Raw genomic sequence first — 23,715 nt, 5'->3', positions numbered from 1 at the left:
AGTTTCTGTGTGACATATGTTTGGGGGATTCTTCTACTCTGAGACATCCTTAATGAAAACTTAACATTTACATGAAAATGTAATAAATGTTTGGTTTAAAATAAAATCTGCATAAATGATGCCTATAGCTTTAGGAAAACTATTTTGTGAATAATGTCAGTGAAATATCTGAATAATTTATTTCACCCTTTTGTCCCTTAGTTTGAGGTCAATCAATTCAAATCTTATATTATTTACCTTGTCCTTTTTCAAGAAAAATGATTTTTGATTCTGGAAGAAAATTAGATCCAGTCACAACCATTTCATGACCTCCATTTACAGAACAACTGTTGATACTGTACTTCTCAATATGAGGAAGTTCTTGAGCAGACCTCTGGGCTGTTTTGTTTTCAAAGAGTTGAGAAGAAACAAAATATTAGTTTATAATTTTTCATATATAAATGACAAATTCAAGCTATCAAATGAAAATAAAGAGAAGCAAACTCTGAGCTTTTACAATTCAAAACAATGGTAACAATATCTACTAAAATGTTATTTAAAAAACAATACAGATTTATTAGATTTATGTGAGTTCTAAATTATCTTCTTAGACTATAAGTATAACAAAACCAACTGATGAAGAGAAATTAATTAATGCCTGCAACTTCATATTGACTCCAACACATTCGCCTCATCCAATTTTTCTTTTTACCTTGTCTTTAATTCATTTCTTGCCTATAATTGTCTGTTAAAATTGATAAATCTAATATAATTATAAAAAGGAAATTAAATCCAAATATGTGTAATTATGTTGCATACAATTAAAAGAAGAGAAGTTTCTAAAAGATGAAGACAAGAAGCCTTTTCATCAAGAAAATATCTAGATCATCATTGAGACATCAGGATTCCATTCTGGACAATTTTCTAAATAAGTAAATAACTGAAGCATACACGAAGCATACATTTCAATAGCAAATTCTTTTAAATGGATGCAAATGTTTCTATAATGTACTGTATTCTCCATTCCCAGAGCAGTTGAACAAATTTTCTTAATGCTTGAAAATCACTTTTTAAATTAACAACTTTATTACAAACAGTGACCTTAGTGCCACCTTTCTCTGACATTGACTGAATTCAACTTGCTCTATTTTCTGTCTTTTCTTTCTTTCTTTCTTTCTTTTTAACTGCTTGAGCTTCAAGCTATAGATTATATTTCTTTTGATTGCTTAGGTCCTCTAAGGGTTTCTTTTTGCCAAATGCCTACATAATTAGGTTTCTTTCTATATTAAAAGAAAAAAGTGTGGATTAAATACTCTGCTTCACATTTTGGAAAACAGGTCTACTTTCAGACCTATTACTTGGGTGGAAAATTGGCTTTGAGGGTCAACTGTGTTTTGTTTGGCTAGAATAATATTTTGAAGAAATTTAAACTCGAATATCTTGAAGAAGCACACTCTCCCAGTTCACTACAGCTCTTGTCTCTCCCAGTTATTTTAATACGAAGCCACAAAAGGTATGTGAATTGGGATCCCTGCTCTATTTGAAGAAACAGTTAAAATAGATTTCTTCATAGGGGATAGCCTGTGATTTAGAATCAACTATCACTTGGGAAGTACTGAGCACCAACCCAGATCTCAGAAAATACTTATACTCTTACTTAAGTTACAAATGGCTCACAGAGAAGGAGCATGAAAAACAAGCATTGACTGGGCTCAGAAGTAGACTAATTCAAATTTTAGATATTTATGATAGAAATTAGCCATCAAAGGTACATTCAAAAGGTACTCTAAATGGCTAACGTGTTCGATACATGGCATAGTCATAACAAAAAAATTATTTATGAGTTAAAAACAGTATTTTTGAAGAATATTTAACAATATGAGAAAATGCCCACTATAAGTGAAAATACCAAAATGAGATGTAAAACTGTATAAGGTAAGCCCAACTAAAAAATATGTAAATATGTAGAGACAAAAAAAAAAAAAAAAAAAGCAAAGAAAATCCAGAAAATGGTTAATAGTGACTATCTTGGGGAAGTTTTATTATGAAAGATTTTAATACAACTCTTTTACCATTCTGCATGTTCTATATTCTCAACAATAATAACATATTTATTTAATAAACTAAAAGAAAAAATAGAAAATATTTCAGAGAAACTTTATCTCAAAAAACTCAAACTACTCTACTAACTTAAATTATTTAAATTACTTTGCTAAAAATAGAGACATATATATCCTTATACAGGAACAAAATACTGTGGCAAGATAATAAAGACATTGGCAATGATAACTGCTTTTAAGAAGGAGAACTAGTCCACAGCCGTGCCACCCTGAATATGCCTGATCTTGTCTGATCTTGGAGGCTAAGCAGAGTCAGGCCTGGTTAGTACCTGGATGGGAGACCACCTAGGTGCTGTAGGTGTTTAAAAAAAAAAAAAAATTGGTGAGTTGGAAATTTGCTTTTCTCTCTAAGATTCTTTTTGAATTTTGTACCATATAACTGTATTAGCTATTAAAAATTAATATAAAAATTATTTCTACAGTGAATTCTACTACCATGAATTTACTCAGTGATTGAGAAATTATAAAGTTTACTCCAATTCCGCGAACAGCAAAAGGAGGCACAGAAAGACAGCTAAGCAGGTGTTATCTCAAATTAAAAATGCATATGATTAACAGAAATAAAAAGGCATGATATAACCAAAAGAAATAAAATGATACAACCAAAAGAGTACTAAGAAAACCTGTGCTCTAGGCACAAGTGTCTCTTACAAGCAAGTAACCATGGATGAGTACTTGAGATACTTGTGCCACAGTTTCCTCCTATACAAAATTAAGACATGGAATTAAAACACTTCTAAGTCTATACGCTAAAGGTCTAAACAGCAGTCTCAATATTTCAGTCCTATCAGCTAACCTGCTAGAGGTCCACAGTTCTCCGGGATTTGAAATATCAGGTTCTAGGGCTTTTTTCATTTCTTCCCTTTGTAAATCAGGGGGGAAAGCACTTACTTTCCCAATCTGATGTTGTAATTAAATTTAGGGTTAAAAAACAAACAAACCTTAAAACCCAAAACAAAATCCTGTAAATCTTTATATAGCTGAGGTGTCAGGTTTCAGAGACAGGTATCTTCCAACATGAAGGCTGACATTTTAATGAAATAAAGATGACCAAGTGACAGAATCAGAATCATAGCTTCATGATTTGATTCTAAGATGTCATCAAGTCTACCTTCCTCATTTACAGTTAAGAAGATTGTGGTGGTCAAGAGAATTTTTGTCCACAGTCACATAGTTACTTAGGGTCAAAATATAATGAGAAACCATTTTCTAACTTTAAGATCAGTACTCCTCCCACCTAACCAAGTGGCTTATTTCCATGTAAGAAAATTACACCAGCTATCCGGACTCCATGCATCAGTTCACACTCTTGATCCAAATACTACAATATAAGCAAAACAGAAAATGACCTATTATACAAAATTTTAAAACACTGTCACAAGCTCACTTACAGCACTCAACAGGTATTGAAGCTGTCTGCAGAGAAAGGACTTTTCCACTGGGCTGTGGAATGTGTACACGAAACACAAGTCGTACTCTAGTATTCTTTCTGCCAATATCAGTTTCTCCTTTTCGAAGTTCTATATCTGAATTGCGAAGTTTCAAAATACCTGCACAGTCAATACTAGAGAGAAAAATATAAAAATGTTATTTGTTTACTGATAATTAGTGGTTCTAAATAACTCAGCTAAATAGCTATTGTTAATTTGGCAGGGAAGAACTATCACTACCTAAAATCAGGTCAAAAAAGAAAGATATCTATGATTGTTATTTTCTGCTATTTCAATTTTAGGATTAAAAATGTTTTTGTATCTCAAAACTATAATAGTAAGTATGGTAAATTGTCTGCAAAGATGGCTGTCAATCATCCCTTCTCATTCCTGTACTTGCATGCCACTTCTCCCATTAAGAGGTAGAGTTCCTATGTCCGCTCTCTTTGAGAGCTGGCCTTATAAGAATATGGCCAAGAGATCCTGTGTAAGTTATGAGCCTAGCACTTAAGAAGCTTCATAACTTCCTCTTAGAGCCCTGAGCCACAATGAAGTCCAACTACATTGCTGAAGAGAAAGGCTGAGACAATCCCTGACTACTCCAGCCGCCCCAGCCATCTTGGATGTTTCAAACCCAGCTGAGCTCCCAGCTGAATTCAGGTGCATGAGTGATCCTAGCTAATGCCACATAAATAGACTGGCTGAGTTCAGCCATCGCAAAGAATCATGGAAAAAAAAAATGTTATTACTTAAAACCACTAAATTTGGTGGCTAGATAAGTGAAACAGAAAGTAAAAAGATTGTTTAACTCTCTATATGTCATAGGCCAGAAGAGATTCATTTGTAGGACTAGAAATAGGTCATTAAAGCATATTTAGATTTTTATAGTGATATGCTTATTAATAAAAACAATCCATCGGGCTAAGAGTCTTACATTTCTAACTATATTACATATTTCTAAACTTTCTAAACTACAAGTTTCTATAGTTTCTAAACTGTATTATATATTTCTAAAGCACATAAGATCAAAGTTTTGGCACGTAAGGTCTAATATTTAACTATCTTCAAATTTTATTACTAAGTATGATTGCTTAACATATAATCATGGTAGAAAACAAGAGTATCTACAACATATCCTCATTATTCACATGCTGGAAGAATAAAGCTAATGAATAACTAATAATCAAACATTCTAGTTAAAGTTTACTCTCTCTTATGGCATTCCTTGTTATCCATCCTTTTACTTTATCTACCAATAGTTCCAATTCTAATGTTCACTGCCCAAAGGCTACAGAAGTTGCTTTGAAGGACAATATATATTATAGAACTAGATTATCAAGATAAGAACCAGTAATGCACAAGAAAGAATCCTAAAAGAATATTTTCATCTTCAGAAAGACACAAAAGAAATTTCTACAAAAGGAAATATTTTTAAAATAAAATATTTAATTAATATCAAACAACTGCACTTTAACTCAAAGCAGTATTGATAGAATTCTATCAATAAGGTAGTGATTATTCATATTAACACACTGACATGAGTTTTCAGGCTGGGAAACACCATAGACCATACATTTTATTGAGTTTTTGAGGGAAAGTATTTTAGCAGAGAGCTAAGTTCCTAATAGAAGATTTGGAATAAGAAAATCAGAAATGACAGTCTTAAAACTCTGGCTACAAAATGTAAAACAAGAAAAAGACCGCACCTATATAGAAATGAAAATTACTATTAAATCTTTTTACAATTAAAACTGTATTTTAGGTTAAAATGTAATACTGCAACTAAAACTATATTTTAGGTTAAAATGTAATACTGCGACATCCATATTCATCTAGTTTTAAAATCAGAAAAGAGTTATGAGTAGGGTAAGGCAGTGAATACTGGCATCCTATATTTAAAGTATCTTGTAATGGATGTGGTTCCATAGTGTAGTGGTTAGCACGTCTGCTTTACATGCAGAAGGTCCTGGGTTCATGCCCCAGTGGAGCCACAGTCCATGGTCTACAGCCATGTCACTCTGAACAAGCCCAATCCTGGCTGATCTTGGTAGCTAAGCAGGGTTGGGTCTGGTTAGTACTTGGATGGGAGACCACCTAGGAAGACCAGGTGCTGTAGGCATAAATAATAAAATAAAAAAATAAAGTATCTTATAAAGTGGCTCTGTGGTTTATGGGTTAGTATACTGGTTTTAAATAAAGGGTCTTACATATCCAAAATAGATTAGGATCAAAATGACCAAGTCTGTGAAATAGTTGGCAAAACAAAGGAAATATTTACTAATTTTCCTCACCTTATTGCTTTCAGGAAACAGTAAAGCAATTTGATATATACCTACAACTCACTTATGCACAAATTTTTTGAACAATTTATCTAGTCTTATCTAGTATTCATATATTTTGCCTACCACTATCTGAAACTACATTATACTCAATCACTGTAGCTTATCCTAGTAATTAGTTCCTGGGTAAAACAAACTCATTCAGCATTAGCTGCTCTGTTATCTAATATACATAAAAGAGGTTTCCTAGGTTTGGGTAACTTCCTAGGTGCTTCTTACTCAACTCTTTCTTGGACACACACAATACTGCCATAAGCCTTGGTTCCTACAGAATTCCTATTTCCCAATATTAATAGTCCAGAGTGGATAAAATGGCCAGAGAAGTTTCAGGTTTGTTTCTGGCAGGGTGGGGTGAGAGGGCTAGCTGTTAGTTACTAGTAACAATTATATTTCTGCAGGTTTGTCCTTTCTGGTGTGATCTACACAGGCAGTATATGCCAGGTTTGGTTGAGGAAGGGACATGAATCATATCCTCTTGAATCATGACTATCACTTTTTTTATGTGCTAGTAGATAGGGAGAGGGGGAGGCAGATATGTTCAAACCCTACTATTCTGATTTTTTCACACTATTCAGTATGTGAGGCTTTCCTAATTTCTTGAGAATCTGTGTGAGAAACTTATGTTTTCTTCAATTTATTAATTTATACATTATTTTTACAAAAGATGAGGCATTTTACAACATAAATACAAGTAAGATCAATTTTAAATAGAAGGAAGAGGAAATAAAGATATCCGAATTTTAGGGTTATACAAGTTACTATAATTACTATAATTAAATTAATCATGAATTTCCTGGAAGCCAAGGCAAAAAATAAATGATAAAAAGTTTTTATAGGTTTCTGCTTGTCTGGTAAAGCAAAATCTACCATGTCATCAGGAAATACCAACTTTTTTATTTAACTTGAAAGGATTCTATGCGTGCATGTGTGTATGTGTGTGTAATAATAACCAACCTAAGAAACTTTTTTCAGATTATGAAGAGGTATTCTCATGGCTATTTCTTATTCTGTCTTTCAAGCAATGTTAAGAAGCATAATACGCTTATGATTTTCTATTTGATTCAAGTCTAGTGCTTCAAATATCCAGAAGAATAAATGGAAACATGGCCCACAAGGTGTCTCCTAGAGATTAATTTTATGAGTTCTTAGAAATAGATGGTTCAAATCTGAGTTTTAAATTCCCTCTGCAGCTAATTGTATACTCATATGCTTTTGACGCTAGATGACAAAGTAAAATCCTAGAGTAAAAAGGAAGAGGCTGACTTGCGCTCTCATTCAGAGGTTGGACACCTCATCTTACTTAAAAATGGGTCAAATAGGATGCTGAGAAGCACAGCAAACATTTTCCTTAAGAGTTTTGCTCAACTGCTTGAACAAGCATTGGCTGAGACTCCAAAGTCTAAATCATAGAACACAGAAATTTTAAGAGTAGAGATTACTAACTAACTGTCTGCCTTTGCTATGAAAAATTCTGTCATAGTCCTTGTGTAATGACTTACTGGATTGGGTTCTTGAGTATTGTCCATTTCAACAAAGCAAACAAAAATAACATTTTATTTAAATTTACATTAACTTGTCTTTTCTGGTAATTACTAGATAACAGGGTAAGTTATTTTTTATGCAATTCTTATAATAGAATTATATCATAAATTGCTATGTCCTCAGGAGGTATATTCAGTTTACCTAAAATGTTACTTAAATGTAAATTTAGAAGAAGAGAGCTAGAGATTGATATCTGGCTATTCTTTCACTAGCCTGGGATAGATGTTACTGCCATTTTAAGAAAGGTCTATATTGTAGTTTGAAGCAACTTCTGCAACAAATTTCACTGTAAATTTCACATACCTGGTTGTGGCAGATTAATAGTTGCTTATTATTATTCTTTCTTCCCTTTTTTCTTTAGTAACAGGCCCCTACACTATTAGAGGTGGCAATGTATTCAGGAAAAAAAAAATGACTCAGGTCTTCCTTACATACAAGGATGATCAATGAGATGTGTTGGATAGGTTTCTGGGACAAGCTCTTTAAAAAGGCCTAACCCAGATGGAAGTTTTCTTTTAAGCTTCCTTCATCCCACTGCTTGTTTCTTATTCTTTTTGGGATTATGGCTGTGATAGCTAAAGCTCCAGCAGCCATTTTAAATCACGAGGCAATTCTGAGAATGGAAACCACATATAAAAATTGCAGGGAAGAAAAAACAGAAGCATCTTGGGACCCCAATGACTTATGGAGCCACTGTACCAGCCCTAAAATGCCTATTGGTATATTTCTATTATAGAATACAAAACTAAACCTCAGTTTAAGTCACTGCATTTCAGATTTCTGTACAGGCAACTATATATAATCCTAACTAATGCACTTAAACAAAACTCTATTGCATTCTCATTCAGAAGTTGGCCACCTCATTTTAATTGGAAATAGGTCAAATGGGACACCTGGAGGTAGAATCAAAGTTTTTCTTAAAGAGACATAACAATCATAATTGTACTGAGATTGTTTATTTATTGTCTTCCCTATTAGACTGTGAACTACTTGAAAAAAGTCCATATATTTTTATCTCCATTACCTAGCATACTGCTTGGCTGGTACTACATAATTTATTAACTTTTGTTGAATTGAATTTTCTTTCTGGAAATATGCTACCAACCTTAGCAAATGTACCATGATTATTTACATAATGTTATTCAGTTAATTTAGAACAACAAATATTTTATTTTTGTACTATAAAAAGAAATGTACGTTTTTTCCAAAAGCTGTTTTAGAAAAAAAAGAACTTTCCATTTGGGGGTATGTTTCAAGATACCTGGCTGACATATTATTTTCAGGGAGAAGTGGAATTTCCAGAACCTTTGTGCTGGCAATTATTATCTCTTGGCTTGCAGTAGCAACTGTTTTCCCAGTGATTCGATGCACCTGGTAAAATGCATGAGGTCGTAAATATCGATCATCTGCTGTTCCAATAAACATCTGTAGATTTATCGGCTTTTCACTATAGCCCAGGAGCTAATTAGGAAGAACAAACATAGAAAATCACAATTCATTATCAACAAATTTTATAATAAGCTTACAATGGTAAGTCTTTATATTTGTATCATATATAGTTATGTAAAATGTTATTTCAAAAAAGGTAACAATTTAACAAAGCAGTTAAGTGAACAGTCTTCCAAATTTCAGAAATAGTTTAAGAAGTATAAAATGCTGGGATATATTACAAAGGGATAAAGGGATAAGGTGATATCTCACTATGGTTTGTGGGGTTTTTGATAAATAGATGAATAAAAATTTTGCAAAGTCTTCTTAGAGTGCTGTGGAGACACAAAAGAAATGCTGATTCTGATTGAAGATACAAATAAATGAAAGTATGTACCATGCTCACGGGCAGGAAGAATCGACATCATTAAAATGGCCATATTACCCAAAGCAATGTATAGATTCAATGCAATTCCTATCAAAATACCAATGGCATTTTTCAGAGAAGTAGAACAAATAATCCAAAAATTTAAATGGAACCATAGAAGATCACAAATAGCCACAGCAATCTTGAGAAAGAACAAGTAGGAGGTATCACAAAACCTGATATCAAACTATACTACAAGGATATAGTAATCGAAACAGCATGGTACTGGAAATAAAAACAGATAAATAGGTGAATGGAGCAGAACAGAAAGTCCAGAAAAAAATCCACACCTATATGGTCATTTAATCTATGACAAAGGAAGCAAGAATATACGATGTGGTTAAGACAGTCTCTTCGACAAATGGTGCTGGGAAAACTGGACAGATACATGCAAAATAATGAAACTGGACCAGCTTATTATACCACACATAAGAACAAACTTAAAATGGATTAAATACTTGAATGTAAGACCCGAAACCATAAAACTTCTAGAAGAAAACAAAGGCAGTAAACTCTCTGATATTGCTATTGGTAATTTCTTTTCTGATATATCTCCTCGGGCAAAGGAAACAAAAAATAAACAAATGGGACTATAACAAACTAAATGTTTTTGCACAGCAAAGGAAACCATCAATAAAACGAAAAGAAAACTTACTGAATGGGAGAAGATTGTCTATGATACATCTGATAAGGAGTTAATATCCAAACTTATGAAGAACTCATACAAAACTCCCCAAATAATCCAATTAAAAAATGGGCAGAAGATCTGAATAGGTATTTCTTCAAAGAGGAAATACAGATTGCTAGTAGACATATGAAAAGATGGTCAAGATCACTATTTATCAGAGAAATTCAAATTAAAACCATAATGAGATATCACCTTGCACCTGTCAGAATGGCTATCTTCAATAAATGAAAAAATAGAAAGTGTTGGCAAGGATGTGGAGAAAAGGAATTCCTTGTATAATGTTGGTGGGATTGCAAAATGGTACAGCTACTACGGAAAACAGTTTGAAGGGTTCTCAAAAAATTAAAAATAGAACTACCCTTTGACCCAACAATTGCACTTCTGGGTATTTATCCAAAGAAAACCAAAACACTAATTTGTAAAGATCTATGCACCCCTATGTTCACAGCAGCACTATTCACAATAGCCAAGATATGGAAGCAACCTAAATGCTCGTCAACTGATAACTTGATAAAGAAGTTATGGCTCATTTTTACAACAGAACATTAATCGGCCATAAAAAAAAGAAATCCTATCATTTGCAATGACATGGGTGGACCTAGAGGTTATTATGCTAAGTGAAATAAGTCAGACAGAGAAAGATAAATATCACATGATTATACTTATATGCAGAATCTAAGGAACAAAATGAACAAACTAAATAAAAACAGATTCACAGATACAGAGAACAATCTGGTGGAAAAGGTGAAGAGCTCAAGTACAAATTAGTAGTTACAAAATAGTCTCAGAGATGCTGAGTAAAGCATAGGGAATACAGTCAATAGTACTGTATTGTCTATGTGTAGAGCCAGATGGGTGATAAGAGTAATTGGGGGGAATCACTTCATAAACTATATAAATGTCTAACCAATGTACTATATACCTGAAACTAATATAAAATATATATATATTTTTAAATAGAAATGTTGATTCTGTACTCCAGGCAACACTGACCATCCAGACCAGACCGAAAGACTTGGGTGTGTGGAAAGGTCCTAGTGGTCCCCAACCTTTTGGAACCATGGACCCGTGCTTCTATGAGATCTAGTGCCTGATGATCTGAGGTGCTTAGGCGGTGATGCTAGTGCTGGGGAGCGGCTACAAATACAGATGAAGCTTTGCTTGCTCATCTGCCACTCACTTCTTGTTATGTGGCCTGGTTCCTAACAAACCATGGACCGGTACCAGTCCATAGCCCTGGGGTTGGGGATCTCTGCTCTAACAGGCTGTTAAAATCATAGACACTTTTAGTAGAAAAAGTTTTAAAAAGCCTATTCTATATATTACCAATTTAGAATTTCAACTGACTTAGCAAGGTGGGCTACTTGACTTTCTTTGCTCAGGTTAAGATGACCACAAAGGATTGATAATGGGAATGATAAGGAGATACTAGAAGTAAAAATAGCGACCACAAAAAAGAAGGCAATTAAAAAAATACAGCCTGAAGAAGTATACAAATAGAACTTAGGGAGACTCCCATGTTCAAAGTGATGGTTAAGTAGCACCCATATGACCCATCATCACGTAGCTAACCATATACTGGAACAAATATAAAGAATGACTTGAAGCATGGAGAGCAACCAAAGTAAGTAGACACTGGAAGCAAAGTGACATGTGTAAGAAGAGAATAATAAAAGGTGTGTTTCCTGTTTTCAAGGCTTTTAATGAGGGAAAGCCATAGTCCATGCCTTACATAGTGTCTGAAAGGCCCAAAGAAAATCTACAGCTTGAAGGGCTTAAAGAACTGAGGACAGAGTATGGGAAAACCACAGCTTCTAGAAAGTGAAGAGAAATCCCAGAAAGACGACAGCAAGAAAATGGGAACAAGCAACCTAACCAAGGCTAAAATAATTGAAATGAGACTCTGAGCTGTGACCAACCACAAAAAAACAGATTTTGCAGATTGAGTCCAACCAAGTTAAGTACCTGCTTAAACAGACAAAAAAAATTCAACATTCTTTGGGAGTAGACATGGGTGTTTGTATATTTGTTTTGATGTTGCTGAATTGTAGGAGCTCTTTATATATTCTTAATATTAATCCCTTACTGATATATGATTTACAAATATTTTCTCTTGTTCTATAAATTATCTTTTCACTTTCTTGGTAGTGTCATCCTTTGATGCACAAAAATTTCTAATTTTGATGGAGTCCAATTTATTTTTTCTTTTGCTGTCTGTGCTTTTGGTGTCACACTTAAACCAATGCCAAATCCAATGCCAAGATTTTCCTCAATGTTTTTTTTTAAGAGTTTTATAGTTTTATGTCTTGTATTTGTCTTTGATCCATTTTGAGTTAATTTTTGATATGATGTAAGAGAAAGGTTCAACATTATTTTGCATATGGATATCCAATTTCCCTAGCGCCATTTGTTGAAAAGACTGTCCTTTCCCCCACTGACCCTGCTGAAAATGAATTAATTATATGTATGAGGGCTTACTTCTGGGCTTTCTATTCTATTCCATTGGTCCGTCTTAATGTCAGTAGTATCATACTGTTTTAAATACTGTAGCTTTGTAATAAATTGCACATCAGGATGAGTCAATCCTCCAACTTTATTCTTCTTTTTCAGGATTGTTTTGGCTATTTCAGGCCCCTTGCAATTTCATATAAATTTGAAGATATGTTTTTACATTTTGCAAAAAAGGATGTCAGAATTTTAGTAGGCATTACATTGAATCTGTACATTGCTTTGGAGATTACTGATATTTTAATGTTAAGTCTTTGTCTCCATGAACATGAGGTGTCTTTCTATTTATTTTTATTTCTTTCGGGAATATTTTATAGTTTTCAGCATACAAGTCTTACATCTCCTTGGTTAAATTTATTTAAGTAGTTAATTATTTTGCATGCTATTGAAAATGCAGCTGTTTTCTTTTTTTTTAATTAATTAATTATTATTATTTATGCCTACAGCACCTGGTCTTCCTAGGTGGTCTCCCATCCAAATACTAACCAGGCCCGACCCTGCTTAGCTTCCAAGATCAGACGGGATCGGGCTTGTTCAGGGTGGCATGGCCACAGACTATTGACCATAGCTCCACTGGGGCGCGAACCCAGGACCTTCTGTACGTAGAGCAGATGTGCTAACCGCTACACTATGGAACCACGTCCTGCAGCTGCTTTCTTAATTTCCTCTTCGGGTTGTTCATCAATGGTATATAGAAACACAACTGATAAAGTGTTCTAATTTTCAAAACACTGAAACTTTGCCGCATATACGAGGCATTTTGTATTTAAAACAAACAAACCAACAAACAAAAAAAACCCTCTAAAGACCAAAGTAGAAAATATTTACCTCCAGAAAGAGGCATGCTATTTCTTTTCGCAGGTCAGTCTTAAGCTATTGCTGGTCTTTATTGCAGCTTTAGTCTGACTGTTCTGCTATGAGATGATGGCTTCCCTGTACTTTGTGGAGGTCTTAGAAGCTTTGGAGAGACCTCTCTCAGCAATCTTCACTTTGCCCCTACTTTTGGCCCCAAGTGTGTCTGGGAGAAAGATTTGCTCTGTGGATGCTTTAATCCATTAAACCAGCAAGGGAACAACATGATAAAGTTGGCTGAATAAAGTCCATTTTTCAGTAAGCATAGTGGAGGAGGTATCCAGTTCTTCAAGGCAATACTAGTAGAGTTTCTGGCATCCAGCCCTGATCACTGTCAGTACACGTTGTGGTCATGAGTGAGTGTCAGTGATGTTTTCACTACAGCAGTACTGGGTTAGGTGGCTGGACACTGTTCCAGGCCATGTAGCTTCCATGAGATTTTATGAACTACCTAATAACCTTTAAAATCTCTTCTCGTCTGTTTCTGTACTGTGGTTTATAAAGTATCCTGACAGGTAATGTCATCAAATATAGAATGCCTAGTAGTGTCTGGCATGTAGTTAGTGATAAACAAATGTTTTAGCTATTAATCTGCATTCCTGATTCTAAGTATGGAATCTAGTCAGAGTTTCAAATATGTAGGAGTTCTTTTTACCATGTGGTCCTTCAGGTGAATGCTTTACTCCCGCCTCTGCTGGCACATGCCTGACTTTACAGTAGCATTTGTAACTAGGCAACATCATAATTTATTGATTACCCTCCACTACTCAGGAAAGGACAAGAAGACTTTTGCCTATTATCAGATAATATAATTTACCCAGGATGGTTTTCAGTCCTATCACATTTATAGAGAAACAATTAAAGTCTGCACCATTGCAGTAGCCTTATAACTGCTCACCCTCTTTTCACTCTTGCTCCCCCCAGAACTTATTCTCTATCTAAGAGCCAGAACAAACATAACATTAACTGGAAAGTTTCAACCCCTGTCCCAGACTCTAATGGCTTCCTTCCACACTCAGAACTAAATTCAAATACCCTACGATGAATTACAAGGCTTATGTGACCTAGGCCCTGGCTAACTTGTTGCCTTACCTCCTCCTACTCTATCCCTTTCACACTCTTGCTCTGGCCCATCATGGCCTTATTGCATAAACCACTTAAACTCTTTCCTAACCTCAGGGCCTTCAAATTTAATATTTTATTCCTCCAGAATTTTCTTCCTTCTGATCTTCATACTACCTCACTCCTTCGGCTCTATACTCAAAGGTTGGCTTTTCAGAGAAGACCACCTTACCTAAAATACCACATTTCTGTCCCCTTATCCTGTTCCAGGATTTTTTTTTTATAGTATTTCTCACTAACAAAAATGTTATTATACATTTATTATCTTTCTTCTTCAGTACCATGTAAGTTCTAAAAGGGCAAAAACTCTGTCTTGGTCACCACTCTACCTCTTCCCCTGAAGATCAGGTCTGGAAATATCCACATTGAATGTCATTGTTTCAACTAGTATTATATAGGTGACACTAAACTAAAGAACAAAAGGGCATGTATTACACTTTAAGAAGTTAATGAAGACCCTGAAAGGCAGAAACTTATTATTAATAATATAGGATGTAGGAAAGCACGTAAGAAAAGGCACATAACAAAAATTAAGACTCTAAGAAGGAGAGAAAAAGTAGAATCATGGAAACCAGTAAGAGGCTGAAGCACTAAAATTACGTGTACTGAAAGTTTAAACTAGGGTGGAAGTGAGAACATAAATAGAAAATAGAAATAGAGAGGGATGAATGCAATAAATCTTTCCTAAAGAAATCTTTGTAATTGACTACATATAGAATAATAAAGATCAGAAAACAAAGAGTTAGAAGTTCTGAGCTTCAATACCCAAGAGAATGGTGGTATCACTATCAAACAAACAAACTGAAGAAGTCACTGCTTTAGAACAGGTTTGGAGGGAGATATGGCAATGTGTTCAATGTCAGTCATACTGTATTCAAGATAACAGTGAGACATCTGGGTGGAAATGTGAGGCTATATAATGTACATTCTTTTAGCTAGCCATAGCATTACTGCTCAATAAATGCAATGCTTTGCTATCTAATTTAATAAAATACACAGTCTACTGTGCCTTGAAAGGATATTTGAAATCCACTTTCTTCTCCTTGTTTTGACATGAGTATGCACTGTGTAAGTTCCAGAACAATAACACTCATGGCACTTGAAAAACTACTGAATTTTAACTGTGTCACTGTCATTTGTAGAACCCAGAGCAGCAGTGTGAAGTGATGAGAGTGCCACAAACATTCTCTAACTACTCTGCCATCATTGCACATAACCAGCCAAGTCAATATCCAAATAAATGAGTATGGCAACATGATGAGTGAGGTTCACTACAAGCATTTAATGAAAAGGGGCCAGAGATTCAAATTCCTATCAATGCATGGGATAATCATAGTTCTTCAAAGTGCAGAACAAGTCTGTGTTGCACAGAATTTCAGAATGCCACACCTTATATTCATGTATATAGAAAAGTTTATGAACTTGGAACCCGATTCTTTAGTATATACAAATACCTCCAAAGTTGCAGTTTTACCACATGAATTTTTCATAAATGCAACTACCATGTAAACTGAGGAAAACTTTAGCAAGAGTCCAACATTAAAAAAATCATGTCACTGCCCAGAAATGCCACTCGCTCATGGAATTTAGGTTGCTGATCTACACACTTGCCCTTGTACCTGTAACACTCACAGTGATAACCAAACTTGTCATTATGAAACACAACAATCTTTGTGTAGTTTTCTAAATTTATTTTCTCTAAATATTACAGCATTATATTGATACCCTCAAATTTATATGTATATGTTGATTATCTTTGCATTTCTGTTTCGGTTTAATAAGGGAGTATTGTAAAATGTCATTTTTTAAAAAAGAGCGGGGTTGGTTTAATACGGTTGAAACAAGTCGAAAAGATCTGCAAGTCAAGAGGCACACAGGTATTTTCTCTTGGTCCACTTTGCCTAAAAGCAAAATCTCTAGTCTCCTATACAGGGAGCATAAACCTATTGCAAGCATTCTGGGAGTTAAGAAAGGGGGTCAGAGGTTTCCCTATTCTGATTATTCCCCTAATCAGACTCTCATTATGCCTTCCCTTCTATCTCCACCCTGATTTTTGTACAGATCTTCAAGCCCTGCCTTCAGTTATTCTAGAACCTAGAACCTCTATTTCATTCCCTCTAACGAGTAAATCACCAATATTCTCCCAGGGTAAGACAACAGTAATCACTTGGCTATACCACATGAGAGAGAAAAATCTAGGAAGTCTAATTGCTTCTTCTGTAGACTTTCAGCCAATCCTCCTGTTTTGAACCCCACCTCACATCCTACTCTCAGAGATACCAGTGTCTCAAATTCCTGAGCCTTTCAAGGATTTAGTGTAAAATAACTTGTGTTCCTTATTGGTTCTTTCTCTTCACCCAATAAGCTTGGGTGCAGCTGTCTAATGTCTACTGAAGATAAACACATGTGTTCAATTTACTATATTTAACTAGAAGTTGCAGTTTTCTATAAATATTTATGTAGTCAAGAACTCTATCAATATTTTCAGTTGTGATTTCTTTTTACATATTTTGGTATAAGTTAATAAATTTTAAAGCTTTAATCAAATGGAAAATATTTCATAAAGAAATAAAGTGCCAACATGCTTACAATAAAAAATAAAGTCTACATAAATCAATAATCAAGAAGAAATAGCAATAGTGTGGGTATATGTGTACATATGCACATCAATTAAGTTCAGCCATTTTCTCTTTTGGTTTTTGCATGGAGGCAGTGGGGTAAGTAATAAAGTAAAATGATATTCTTCCACATTTGTACAGAGGTGAAAAAGTGAAGGTAGGGCGTGGTAAACAATTTAACTAAATTAGTTCATTTAATCCTAAAATTACTGTGGAGTACATGTCATTAATTTCCAGTTTACAGATGAATTATCTAATCTAAGAAAGATTAGAGAACTACTCCAAATTCATGGCTAATAAGTGATTAGTCACTCCTTTCTGCTGTAACTGTTGCTCTTTCAGGTATAATACTAAATAGAACAGATTATTCTATGAAACCAACCATTCACCTAGTGAGAAAGAAATACCAATAACTTTACCACTCGCCTCTAAGTACTGTGAAGGGGACAGTGTCCATCTTGTCATCTGCAGAGCCTAGTATAGTACCTAGCACATTACAGGCATTCAATCATCGTTGAATGAATGAATTCTGGAATAAGAGCATACAATTTGATGGAGCAAAATAACTTGAAATTAGTCAATATCATTATTTAAATAAGAATTATAGCCACTGAAGTAGCTGTTCAAATAAAGTAGTTAAATCTAAAATAGAAAACACAAATAAATAATTTTATTGCTATCTATTAAGTTACCCACAATATCACTTAACATACAAGTAAGTACTATATATCAAAGTATTTTAGTCATATTAGATGACTCACATTAATACCAGCTTGGCAAAGACATAAGCCACCTGTCCTTTATACTTTGGTAGTAAAATGAACCAGTAATGGGGAAGGTAATCACACATATAAGATTTCAAAGGGAATATACTTCATAACACATATTTTGGCCAACATCTGCTCTAAGTGTAGATACTAAATAAGAAAAATAGTGCTTCTTATTTGTATTTGGGGATTTTTAAAGGAATTTCAAATAAATTAATTAGATTATCATCCCATCCCATTTTCAGAGGAGAATTATGTTATAGGCAATAAACTACTGCTACTGTTAACACTACTTTCTAAAAAGCATTCATCTAGTATCGTACTTCTCTTCAGGCCACCTTCTGCTTTGTAGAAGAAAGTAAGCCAAGTTGTTTGTTATGTTTCTGTATCGTTTCCATAGCAAAGGTCTGTGCCTGCTTAATTTAACTAAAGCTGGAAGGTTAAAAAGCCTGAAGGTCACTATAGGACAGACTAGAGCAGTTTCAATAAGAACAATTCTATTATCAGTCTGTTAAATTACTTGGGAGGAGGAAATCTGAATATATTAGAAACATGATAATGCACTTTTAGTAGACATACTAAAAATACAAAGTTAAATTTCCATAATATAAATGCTTCAAACTGAAAATGTGCATATAACGCATATAAAAAATCATCAGCCGGAAATGGATCTTAGTGTATGATGAAAACAAACTCTAAAGATGAAAAAATATTACAATCCCCATTTAAAAAATTTCATTAACTTTTGGGATAAGATATATTTATGCCTAAATAAAAAAAATCAATACATAATAAGTATGTGCGTACTTTTACACAATTTGATCACATGTATAGACTCAAGTAACCACTATAATGGTCAAGATACAGAATTATTCCGTCACCACAAAGGAACTCTCCGGTGCTACCCCTTTATTCACAATCTTAGACCCGTCCCCATTCCCTGGCAACCACTAATCTACTCTCCATCTCTACAGTTTTGCCATTTTAAGAATGTTATATATATATATAAATGGAATTATACAGTATGTAACCATTTGAGATTGACTTTTTTTCCACTCAGCATAATTCCATGGAGAACCACCCAACCTTTGTGTATCAACAGCTTGTTCCTTTTTATTGCTGAGTGATAGTGCATTAATTGTACAGATATAACAGAGTTGGTTTAACTATTCATCTATTTGGGTTATTTGTAATTTTTACTTATGAAAAATGTAGCCACTATGAGTATTACTATAAAGGTTATTGTGTGACCATAAATTTTTATTTTTTTGAGATAATGGCCCAAGAGTGAGATTGCTAGGTCTTGTGGTAAGTCCAAGATTAGATTTTTAAGAACATGACAAACTATTTTCCAAAGTGGCTATACCATTTTACATCCCCAATGGCAGTTTATGAGGGATCCAGTTTCTTGGCATACTCACCAGTACTTAGTTTTATCACTAATTTTTTATTTTAATTGTACTAGTTGGTATGTAGTATTATCTCACTGTGATTTTAATTTGTATTTTTCTAATGGCTAATAATGTGGGAAATCTTTCCACATGCTTATTGGCCATTTTATCTCACTGGCAAAACATCTGTTCTTGTCTATAGCCAATTTTCTAACTTAATTGCTTTTTTAATATTGAGTTTTGAGTTATTTATATGTTCTATATGCAAGGTTTTTGTGAGATATGTGGTTTGCAAATGTTTTCTCCCTGACTATAGCTTGTTTTTTCCATCCTCTTTAACAGGATCTTTCGAAGTTCCATTTATCAATTTTTTCTTCTGGGTACCGTGCTTTTGGTATCATGTCCTAGAACTCTTAGCTTTAGGGTCCTCAAGATTTTCTTCTGTTTTCTTCTAAAAGTTTTATGGTTTTACAATTCACATTTAAATTCACAATCCATCTTGAATTAATTTTTTTAATTAAGTTTATTGGGGTAACATTGGTTAATACCATCTTGAATTAATTTTTGTATAAGATGTGAGGTTTATTTTTTGCTTCCAGATGTCCAGTTGCTCCAGCACCCTTTGTTAAAAAGATAACATAAGAACTCTTAAAGAATATATCTTGGCCCTTAAATGGCATACTTTTTATGTAAATACAGTTGCCATTATCTATGTTAAATTAAAAACTGGCATAATTTCAAAAAATTTTTAAAAACAATAAAATGTTCAGATAACTCTTAAAATGCCAATACTTTTTAGACAAATTAAATCTAAATCTATTGCTGTGTATTTCTTGTATGTAATTCATTAATATGCCATATTCTCTTGGTCATACAGGCTTCTAAAACAGCAATGTCCAACAGAACTTCCAGCAATGATGAAAATATTCTACATTTGCATTTTAAAAAAATCCATGATCCATGTTGTATCAATTCTTATGTGAAATCTGAGGTTAAGGTTTAGTTTTTTGCCTATAGATGTCCAATTGCTCCAACATTATTTGCTGCTAAGACAATGGTGCCATAAACCGTGTGGCTACCAAGCCTTGAAGTATCATTAATACAGCTGAAGAACTGAATTTTTCATTATAATTTTAATTTATATGTCGCTTAATGGATATTGGATTGGACAGTGCAGCTCTAAACTCTTCCCTCTAAGCAATATTTTTCCTTCCTTAGTATCCATCCATCTTTTCCCTGGCTAATGTTTATTAATTAGCTCGGAACTTTCCTCATAAGCAGTGCTTGATTCAATCTGTCTGAGTTTCAGATCCCTATTTGGGCTCATAGAGATCTAAATTTCCTCCATTAAACTTTTATTATACTTTATTATCTCATTTGCAAGTCTCACTAAACTATAAATTTCACGGGAGTAGAAAACATGTCTGATTTTTTTTTTTCCACTGAATACCCAGCTACAGTAACAGACTGCCCTGAATGTGTTAAATGTCTGGGGGAACCATATTAATGAATAATATTATTTACTTTGAATAAAAGAAAAAGTTAATTTATTAGTTGGCCAGCATGTAGGTGGTATTTTTCAACAGCTTCACAGTTTGAGTTCTTTCATAATTTCAAAAACTGTACTTAAGAAACCTGTTAGCTCTCAATGTAGAAGTATATTGAGAACATCTTAAAGTAAAAGGCAAAACAAATGCAACAGGAAATGTATATCGATACATAATACAGAAAATTTTTCTTACACAAAGGAAGAATCAATTCAAAGGGAGCATCATAGGTACTGAGAAAGACTGATAAGGAACCATCAACATCCAAACATACTCTGGTTAAATCAATTTCAGGTATACTGATATTTCTTCAAGCAACAAATTAGAAAAAAATAAGTCACTCACAAGGAGAATATAAAACACTGATGGTATCAAAACTGTTAGTCTCCTCTTAAACGGGGAATCCGTTTTTAATTAAAGAAATACTGTGCATACAAATCACTTGGACTCGCAAAAGAATTCTGTTCATTTAAGAATTTGTAAATAATAATCTTTTCTGGTAAGAAAAGTTAAAGACACAGGAAACGAAGCAAATATTCTTTCTTCTTAATTAAATTGAAATAAGCTCTCATTTAGAGCAAAATATGACTCTCATAACAAATGGCAGAACTCCTATGTTGAGTTTTCCTGACATTTTTTTTCTTTTTTTTTTTGACATTTCTTTTTTCTATTAATTCTATTGAGATATAATTCAATAAATAGCACTGCACAAGTTTAAAGTATAAGGTATAGAGCATAATGATTTGATTTACATATATTGCAAATTAATTCCCATAATAAAGTTAGGTAACATCCATCGACTCATATGGTTACACAGAGAGAGAGAGAGAAATAGAGAGAAATAGAGAGAGAGAGAGAGAGTTATTTTCTTTGTGATGAGAACTTTTAGGATCTACTGTTAGCAACTTTCAAATATACCATATAGCAGTGTAAACTAGTCATCATGTAGTACAACACATGCTCAGTACTTACCTTATGGTAGTTTGTATGTTTTGACCACCTTTATCCAACTCACCCATCCAACCCATCCCCCATCCCATTTCTGATCTCTTTTTCTATAATTTACATTTTTGCTATAAATCATTAAAAAACCCACCTAAAATGTAAAGCTTTGTTTGTCAGGAACTATGAAATAGATAATAATGATAAATCATAAAGCATGGCTGGTATAGAAAATGACAGTTCATAAATTCTATTTGTTAAAATTCACTTCAGATATAATTAATTTCTCCACTACAATACACAATGCCAATAAGACAGGTTCTGAGAGGAAAAAAAATAGGTGACTCAAGATTATTATATATAACCATTCCGTTTGAACATATAAAGGCAACAAACATTCTCAAACATGAAAGAATCCAAGGAATATAGAATCCAAAGCCCTCCTTAAACAAATAAACAAAAACACTTAATGGAATAAATAAAAAAGAATTAGTATTAATCATTGACTCCAACTAGATATGGGACTAAGGCTAAACAATGGGGAGAGAGTGCAAAGAGGGATGGCTGTAGATCTGAAAGAAAAAATAATATTCGAAATTCAGAAGGTAGAGCGGGGAAGAAGTTTAAGTGAGACAATTACTTCATTTTTCAAAGCAAAAAGTCATTTCATACCATCTAAATCTAAAACAATGATTCAATCTCTTAATAATTTATGTGACCTTTTGATCTTTTAAGATCTCTAAGAGTAAAGAACAATATCTAAGATTCAGTAGTTCTTAGTTTTACTTGTTTCATTTTTGAAATGTTTCATTCAAGTAAAATTAAAGTTAATATTCAACTATGATTTGAAACTTTAAATATATTTCACACATTCAAATGTTACATAACTTTTACAATTTCATTTTAGTTTTTTCTTCTAATAAATTCAAATAAATATTTTAATTACAAAAATGTTCAGTATAATCATATCTTTAAAAATTCATTCATTTTTCTAGCCATCTATACAGTCTTCCACTAAATAGACACACAAAGAATTATTTAGAATGTTAATCAAATGTTAACAACTGTTTGTTTCCAAGTGGTTTATATTTGGGGTAATTTATTGCTTTATTCTTTCTACTTTTCTGTATTAACTGGATTTTAAACAAGCATGTATTATATTTATAAACGTAATACAACCAGTTTTTAAAAAATCAGAAAACAACTGTTTGACCACTATAATCTTTCCCCAGAGTTTCTCCAGCTGGACAGTCCAGGAAGAATATCTTTTAGCCTAGCAAAAAAAATTTCAAAGTGGAAGTGCTGTCACATCAACAAGGACACAAAACCTCAATAGAGGCTTTCTAGTTTTATATGTTCTCTCCGTGGATTCAGTAGTATCTAACCGAACAAACTCCATCATTAATAGATATATGGTATCTGCAAAACACATCCCCAAAATCTCATACCTTCACAACAGGGTGCCCCCCAGTAGATGCTTTTACTGCTCCTCGGCTACCCTCAGTTTCATAATGGGCTCGATGATGAGTTTTAGGTTGCACTTCTATTTTCAGTTCACATTGTCCAAAATGAGTTGGTAAAGGCCAGTCTAGTGGAGGTAATGAAGATGTGCTATAAACAAAACACACAAAAGTGCATTTCACCATGCTATTATTACCAAGCAATGATTCGAATCACTTCTTTGCCAGAATCAACACTTCTTCCTGTGATCTTGGAAACACAGTATTCCAAAATAAAACTTCTTAATAAGCTATAACATTGTATGTGGTAGGTGCTTAAAGAAATAATTCTTTAACTTGGAAGAATAAATCGATTTTATCGACTTTTCGGTGTCGTGTTTTTTAAGAAAGGACAAATTCTAACATCTGTAAAACTGTAACCATTTCTTAACTATGTGTACATAATTAAAGAAACAATTAAAACAATTGATTTCTTAAAGCAAAGATGCACATCTCTGTATATGTACATCAGTATTTCTCTAAGGATCCAAATGCCCCTGTGTCTCAGTATATACA

General features: G+C 33.5%; 1 protein-coding gene, 1 non-coding gene and 1 pseudogene across 5 annotated transcripts in view; 1 reads left to right on the top strand and 2 right to left on the bottom strand.

Annotated features, from left to right (window-relative positions):
- The window catches only part of NFATC3 (nuclear factor of activated T cells 3), a 96,347-nt gene that overhangs the window by 35,836 nt on the left and 36,796 nt on the right, over positions 1-23,715 (bottom strand). For 3 of the 4 annotated variants that reach the window (XM_039851870.1, XM_039851869.1, XM_039851871.1), the window contains exons 3-6: positions 23,149-23,311; positions 8,672-8,871; positions 3,491-3,663; positions 238-378 (exon numbers count right to left, since the gene is read on the bottom strand). In XM_039851870.1, the coding sequence (XP_039707804.1) occupies positions 238-378; positions 3,491-3,663; positions 8,672-8,871; positions 23,149-23,311 (677 nt within the window). Of the gene's footprint in view, positions 1-237; positions 379-3,490; positions 3,664-8,671; positions 8,872-23,148; positions 23,312-23,715 lie in introns of those variants that run through there. The other variant, XM_039851872.1, reaches the window with a different exon arrangement.
- LOC120594009 (uncharacterized) lies at positions 5,530-5,648 on the top strand (annotated as a pseudogene).
- LOC120593977 (5S ribosomal RNA) lies at positions 12,899-13,017 on the bottom strand. The gene has a single exon (XR_005650474.1). It is a non-coding gene; the product is annotated as a 5S ribosomal RNA (ribosomal RNA).

Source organism: Pteropus medius, unplaced genomic scaffold (genome assembly GCF_902729225.1).
Source record: "Pteropus medius unplaced genomic scaffold, Ma_sr-lr_union100, whole genome shotgun sequence".
Lineage (NCBI taxonomy): Eukaryota > Metazoa > Chordata > Mammalia > Chiroptera > Pteropodidae > Pteropus > Pteropus medius.
Note: the sequence above shows the minus strand (reverse complement) of the source record. Positions and strands in the feature narration are given on the sequence as shown.